This window comes from Pseudomyrmex gracilis, unplaced genomic scaffold (assembly GCF_002006095.1).
Source record: "Pseudomyrmex gracilis isolate BER0280 unplaced genomic scaffold, ASM200609v1 scaffold_3167, whole genome shotgun sequence".
Taxonomy (NCBI): domain Eukaryota; kingdom Metazoa; phylum Arthropoda; class Insecta; order Hymenoptera; family Formicidae; genus Pseudomyrmex; species Pseudomyrmex gracilis.
In genome coordinates, this window is record NW_018023751.1 from 2,872 (window position 1) to 10,230 (window position 7,359).

At 37.4% G+C, this 7,359-nt stretch overlaps 1 protein-coding gene across 2 annotated transcripts; it reads left to right on the forward strand.

Moving 5' to 3' along the window:
- Positions 1-4,343: 4,343 nt before the first annotated feature.
- LOC109863100 (putative nuclease HARBI1) lies at positions 4,344-6,199 on the forward strand. Of its 2 annotated transcripts, none has more exons than XM_020443290.1 (4): positions 4,344-4,669; positions 4,950-5,090; positions 5,169-5,436; positions 5,569-6,199. In XM_020443290.1, exons 1-4 carry the CDS (start codon positions 4,464-4,466, stop codon positions 5,605-5,607), a joined length of 654 nt encoding a protein of 217 aa, XP_020298879.1. In that variant the 5' UTR covers positions 4,344-4,463; the 3' UTR covers positions 5,608-6,199. The 2 variants fall into 2 exon arrangements, with proteins under 2 accessions (XP_020298879.1, XP_020298878.1); XM_020443289.1 differs by having other exon boundaries at positions 5,565-6,196.
- Positions 6,200-7,359: the final 1,160 nt, after the last annotated feature.

Below are 7,359 nucleotides of genomic sequence, written 5' to 3' on the forward strand. Positions count from 1 at the left end.
ATTCGTTATTTTTTTAATCACCGAGTTCACTCACTCTTTACCTGTTCCTGGAATCCGACGAGCTACTCCGCACAATTTAAAAGACACAAAACAACGGGATATTTTCTCGCGAAAAAGCAGAACCGTTACAAACTTTTCTAAAATAAATTCAAGCCACGGATCGGCTATATACACACACACACACACACACACACACCATGACAGCATTACACGTGTAACTTCCACCGGGGGCCCTAAATACTCACATACACATCCACGCACACATAACGTCCCGGCCGGCCTCCGAGTGATGACCCGCCGCCTATTATAAAGCTCGCGTTACATTCGACACCTCAGTACCTCATGTAAAAAAAAACTAGTTCGACAAATATTGTACTTGTAAATGATAAATAAAACAAATATTTTAGCATAAAAAAAAAGAGAAATAAATTGTGTAATAACTGATTTATTAATTAAGGCTTGATCTCGTATATTTTCCCGTCCCAGCGATCGCACGGTCTCGTCCCTAGTCTTTGGAGCCACCGCTCCAAACTTTAAAAAGAAACCACCGAACGAGAATACAAAGGACGGCGTAATATCGGCACGCGCCGTTGACCCGTCCGTGAGTATAAACAACTCGCTCGACTCGCACACAGATAGATTTCCGCATCTTCTGTGTCGAGCATCTGAAATAAAACGTTCAGCTGTTGCGTACCACTATAGCCCGACCGTATCCATGGGCCAGGACGTAACAGTATTATAATTGGAACGGTATTATTGTAGAGATAAGAAGAATAGATAAAGAACAGATACAGAAGAAATACACAACCAAATTAAAAATGGTAAGCAAACAATTAACCTTAAACGTGTTATTTTAGGCATAAAATTTATTGTATAATTTCTGTAATATTTTAAGTTTTGTTGTTTTTTATTAAGTTAAAAAAAAAGTTAGAGGATAAATCTCGTTATTTTTATACATATTTCCTTTCAATTCAAATTTGTAAATATCAGAATAATCTTTGTGGTTAACCCTTAATTAGGCGCGTCATTTTGGACATAAAATTTAGTTTATAATTTTGGTAATGTTACAAATAAAAGTGAAATTTTAGATTTGTCAACAGTCAATAGAAGGTTCATTTCAGCAGCATTGTTATTTAACTTTTCCAAGAACTCTTTAACTGCTTTTTATTTGTGTTTGAGTGTGTTCGTAGCGCTACGTAGCGCTAACTTCGGCAGAACACACCCAATAAGTGAGGTTAAAGTTATTGGAAACATGGATAATATAATGAATTTTTTTAATGAATGAGTTTATAGCAGATATTGATGGTCTGCGCTAAGATCGCGAGTGAGTCGCTTCTGTAGTGATCCCTCCCGGTATTCCTGTGCTTCCTGTGCTTCCTGCGAGTGTTACGCTGTGCTTTGCTTAGCTGAGTAGCTGCGCTTTGGCTCTCACGTTAATCGGGTGAGCTTTTTCCATTTTGTTTCTTCTTACGTTCTGTCTTGGTAGTACACTGCCGCCGTCCTAACCTGTTTGCGAGGCAGTTCGGGCGTGTAGCCGCCATCTTAAGTCTGTTAGCTGTGTAATACGCTACATTTTATTGTTTCTGACCTAATGAGTACAAATTTTGACATGGACATTGCCCCGGAGGATTCAGTCCCTCCGCCGGAGGAACAACTCCCGGGGCAAGCTGCTATGAGTGTACCCGGATGCGACGATCCTCGGGAGATCAAAGAATTTTCCGGTGTAGAGTTTTCCCCGCGGAACTTGGACTCTAACGTTAAAAAAAGTAAAAAACGCCCGGTGAGCACTAGTGAACCCCCTCGTAAACGAGTCTTTACTTTGTATACGAGTTCACGACTACGTTGCTTTTGAACAAGTATGAAAGGGACTCGACGGGTCCTTTCCTTGTTCATATTGAATTACTCTCTACAAATGCCAGTGTTAGTCCTGGTGTTTCTCCTTCCAATGCCATCAGTGTACTGGGCATTGGAAAAAGACTCAATGTTCTTGTCTATGACGTGTTCCAGGAAGCTTTCGATCTAAGGTCCAAAGGAAGGAATAAGTTCTCTGTGATTTTTCCTACAGATGACGCCGCTAACAAGTTTGTTGAGGTCTTTCCAACCATCGGTGACAAGATCACCCCTACGGGCGAATGGTTCTCCTTCGTTCCGAGCTTCCGGATTGTTAAGCAGTGTATTCTTCGCGGTGTAGATGACGACGATACGGTGGACGAGGTCTTCTCAAATGTCCGTCCGCCTCCAGGGTGGGGCGGTTCTTGGACCCCTCCTTTTGAGGCGGTCAGACTGCAGTGCAGGGTGTATAACGGAGATAACTCTTCCCCCACCCTTGTTAACACCAACAGCTATCTGCTACGTTTTCGAACCAGGTATGTCCCGTCCTCGTGCATCTATATGAGCAAGAGGGTGTTCTTACACACACACACACACATCCCTACATATATAAGGTTAAACGGTGTAGCTACTGTCAGAGGCTCGGGCATGTGGCCTCAGCTTGCAAACAGTCTTCCAACGGCAAAAGCTACTGTTGCGGTAAATCTGACTACTCCAAGTCGGAGTGCTTGAGCGACGTTTCCAAATGCATCAATTGCATTAGATCTAAGTTCAAAGATTTCAAACATCAAGCGTCTGATCCTAAGTGTCCTGCTTTCCTACAACAGAAGAGTATCCATAAAATCATGGCGGTAAAGGATCTCTCCTTTAAAGATGCCGCGGTTGTTCACGATCAGGGGGAGGCCTGGCAGAGTGTTTTCCCTGAGGTTCCGCTCCCCACACTCGGCGAGTTCTTTCCTCAGAACTTCTTTAGGTTCTCTGCCACTCTTCGGCAGTCTAACAAGGTTAAAGACCGTGACCACACCAAACCTTTTGTACTTTCAGAATAAGAAGCGGCTGGTTCTTCCTCATTTAAGGATAATCAGACTGGCGCCGTAAGTCCTCCGTACAGCGTGAATGGCGCAACCGTTAACCAACCCTCACGTTCGGTTACCTCTGGTAACAAAACTAAACCAACTACAACAACAATACAAAAAACCCGGAATATCACAAGTTTGCAAAGTAACTCTGTCCAGCATCAGCATGAGTATCTCTCCTCTACAAATATCAGAGATCTTCTCCCCAAGGCTCGCAACATTTTACATAACAAATTCAAAACGAATTTGGACGATGATAACTTAGATAAACTCATCACAATAATTATAAAAATCATTGTAGAAAATGTTGTATTATAATAATTAGATTACCTCTTATCTAATGTCACTTGGCTCTCTTGCCCTTCTCAACACTCAAACTTACATAAAAAATTCGATGTGGTGCAATGGAACTGCCGCTCATTAATTCGTAAATTAGACTCTTTCAAACATTTCTTGCAAGAGAGCCACATTCATGTGGCCGCCCTCTGCGAGACATTTATAGATTCTACTTCCATGCTTACTTTTCCCAATCACGAAATCATCTCCGTAGACCGTAATCGACATGGTGGAGGTGTAGCCCTTGTTATTGCAAAACATATCAAGTTTTGCATATTAACTGACGATGATATAACCGACTTATGCCTTAAGAATTCGGTTGAGTTTGTTGCTACGAAGCTGTTTCTTCCTAATAACCAACCTCTGTATATCTTCTCAATATATAGCCCACCAAGAAAGTCAGCTAACTACACAGACAACAACTTCTGGTCTTCACTTTTTCAGTTGTGCTCAAAGTACAAACCTGCCCTCATCTGCGGAGATTTCAATGGTTGGAACTCTCTCTGGAATAGCTCTCCCACCCGAGGTAACCATGAGGGACGGAAACTTGAGGACGCCATAGTTAATTCCTCATGGAGCATTCTCAAGACAGGAAGAGAACGTGGTCATCCTCGGATCTCTCATGTCAATCTGCTATAGACCTCACTATAGCTTCTTTAGATCTAGTTCCGCACTGTCAATGGCGGGTCGATGATTTCCACNACGGCAGTGACCACTACCCNATATACGTCCGTATTTTTCACAAATTCTCGGGCAACATCCCTTGCCGTCCCTTTGTTCACATCAAGCACGTGGACTGGAAAGAATTTTAGTTACATTGCATTAAATCAATAAAACAAATAGAGATAGAGTCCAGAAGTATCACCTTTAACCAAGACATTAACACGACCTATAACCAAGTAATTGAACTAGTTACTTAGGCGCTCATTAGCTCCGAAGCAAAAGTTATAACCTCTGCTAGTCCATCCCGCAAACCTCCTACCCCTTGGTGGGATGAATCTTGCACAGCGGAACTTCGCAGGAAAAAATGCGCGTTCGTTGAGTTCAAACAGCACCCCAGCCTAAACAACTTAATCTCATACTGGGTGCGTTCGTCTTGCACGCTTTTTCGCTTATAGCACTATTGCTTACATGCAGCGCTTTCGGTCGTTCGTCTTGACTGTAGCGCAAAAACGTTAGCATCAAGACGAACGCCCCATTTAAACGAAGCGAAAGCTAAATATGGCGGTGCAATTATTAACAGTTTCGGTACAGGAATTGTGTGATATGATATTCTCATCGTCTTCGTCTGAAGAAAGTGAGGATGACGTGGAAGTAATAAATTTACTATATATGCAAGAAAAAAAAGAATTAGTTCCACGACTTTTAAACTATGTAGAGGTTATTTTACCACAATATAACAATGCGCAGTTTAAATCTCATTTTCGGTAAGTTCTTTACTTCTATATGTGTAATACGTGAAATGCATGATTTATGTGATTTTTGTGTAATTGATAAGTGTATTCGAGCTACATACTAGTTAAAGAATGGTATTTTAAACAATGGCTGTATTGTTGAATTCACTGTCAACTGCAAATCTATAGCATACAAACATGAAAATCGATTTTGAATACTGACAGTGAATATGGGACACAGCAAATAAAATATAGATGACAGAATATATGAAATAGCTTTGACAGATTTCTGATCATAAGTGTATAATTGTAGAATGCAGCGTTCGACATTTAACTATATCTTTGAGCTTTTAAAGAACACACTAACAAGAAAAAAGCCTGGATGTCAAACAATATCGCCCGAAAAGCAACTTTTAATAGCTATTTGGAAAATGTCAACGCCTGATTCATACAGGTTGTATATTTAATATAATAGTTATAACATAACATTTGACATACATCATACATTATTGTAATAAAATTGTATTTGTAGGTCGATTTGTGAAAAATTTAATGTTGGACGTGCCACTGCTTTGAAATCTGTGAGGAGAGTTGTGAAGGCTTTAATTAATTTTGCTCCAGTTTTTATTAAATGGCCTAATGAAGAAAAAGCAATTGAAATATCAAATGGATTTTTGCAAACAAGTGGTTTTCCTAATATTATTGGAGTAATAGATGGAACACATATCAACATTCGTGCTCCACATCTGGATCCAAAATGTTACGTAAATCGTAAAGGCCGCTATTCAATTCACTTACAGGTATTTTATTATTAATTACATGAGTAAATGTATAATATGCTTCTTCAGTTTTTTTCTGTTGTTACTACTTTGTTTATGCTAAAATATATTTAATAACAGTTCTTTTCATTTGTAATTTTTGTTTTTAGGCAGTGTGCGACCACCAATGTCGTTTTACTCATTGTTATATAGGAAACGTTGGTTCAGTTCATGACAGCAGAGTATTTCGGCTCTCAGAAGTTTACGATTATCTCGACGATCCGACAAAATTTCCACATGATTCACATTTAATTGGCGATGGAGCTTATACTATTCATGAACGTCTTCTTATTCCATATCGTGATAATGGCCATTTATCTAACAGACAGAAGAATTTTAATTTCTGCCTTGCATCAGCTCGAGTAACAATAGAAAGATCATTCGGACTACTAAAAAAAAGATTTCGAAGTCTGCTAACGTTACTTGATATGGAGCGAATAGATCTCATACCTGATTTTATATTAGCTTGTTGCATTTTACATAATATATGTATTATAAGAGGTGATGATTTCTTACATATTGATTATGACATTGTAATTGAAACAGATTCCGAGGTACAACGAAATCCTACTCGTGCTGAACTCGCAGCAGCAAATCGACGTGGTGTAATAAAAAGAGATTATATTTGTGAACAATTACCAATGCGAATTATATAACATTATTTGTGTTTTATATAAAAAAGAGGACAATAAATTTCAAACTCAATTCAACATATGTTTGTATTCTTTATTTCTTTCACAAGTAACAGCTTTCAATAAACACTTTACTTAAAACAAATTTATTTATCTTATATATGAATTAAAAAAATATTCACAATGTAGTCGAGCAGATGACTTTACTTCTGGTTGAGTAAATAAAAATATTAAATACTTAAATAACTTTTAGAAACAAGAAACTTATTACAAACAAAAATAATTATATTATAAGAACCATTAACTCATATTCAAAGATAACACTTATATTAAACTTATATTCAAAGATAACACTTATATTATCAGTCTCAATCTCTTACATATTCTTTAAACAGTGTTTTAAATGTGTATTTTGTTTCAAGGCATACCAATAAATAAATATTGATTGATACACTTTATAAAAAATAAACTATGTATTAAAACAACGAAATATTAACACAATGTTATCTTTAGTAGAATCTTAACATTATCACATACAAAAAACCAATCACATAATTTATTACAATCATATAATTTATTACAAAATAAATTATATGATGGAACAACAACTATTAAGTAAACAGTCTATTTGTACGTATAAAAATACCATCAATATTTTATATTTTATTTTTATATTCTATTAAATTTTTTTATATCTTTGGTCAAATCAGTAATAGTACTCACTTTTCTTGTTGTAACATTTCTATCAGTTTTTCAAAAAGATCTAAACATTTTTGCTTTTGTTCTATTTTTTCTTTGTGACGTCTTTCTCGGTTCTGTTCTGCTGTATTTCTTGATTTCTGCATCTCCAGCAAAATATCCTTATTGGAAAATTTAGGCGATTTTTTTGGGGGACCATCTGGATCATCACTGGAATCGATGGAGCTTTCTGATACATGTCGCTTTCCTGTTGATGAAACTGTAGCCACAGGACTTATAAATGGTTTAGCTCCAATTAATCCGTCAATTAAGTCATAATAAGGCCAGCTTTTTGTTCCATTTCCAGATTTGCTGTTGTGGTCTTTTACCGACTTGTAAGTCTTTTTCAAACCGTTAAATTTGGACATACATTGAGGACTTGTGACATCATAACCTTTATTTCTTAATACTAGACTAATTGCCTCCCAAATTTTTTTTTGTGAAACTCGACCAGAAGTAAAGTCATCTACTCGACTTCTATACTCTTCTATTAATAGAAGAATGGCTTCATGAGACCATTTGAATATATTGAGAT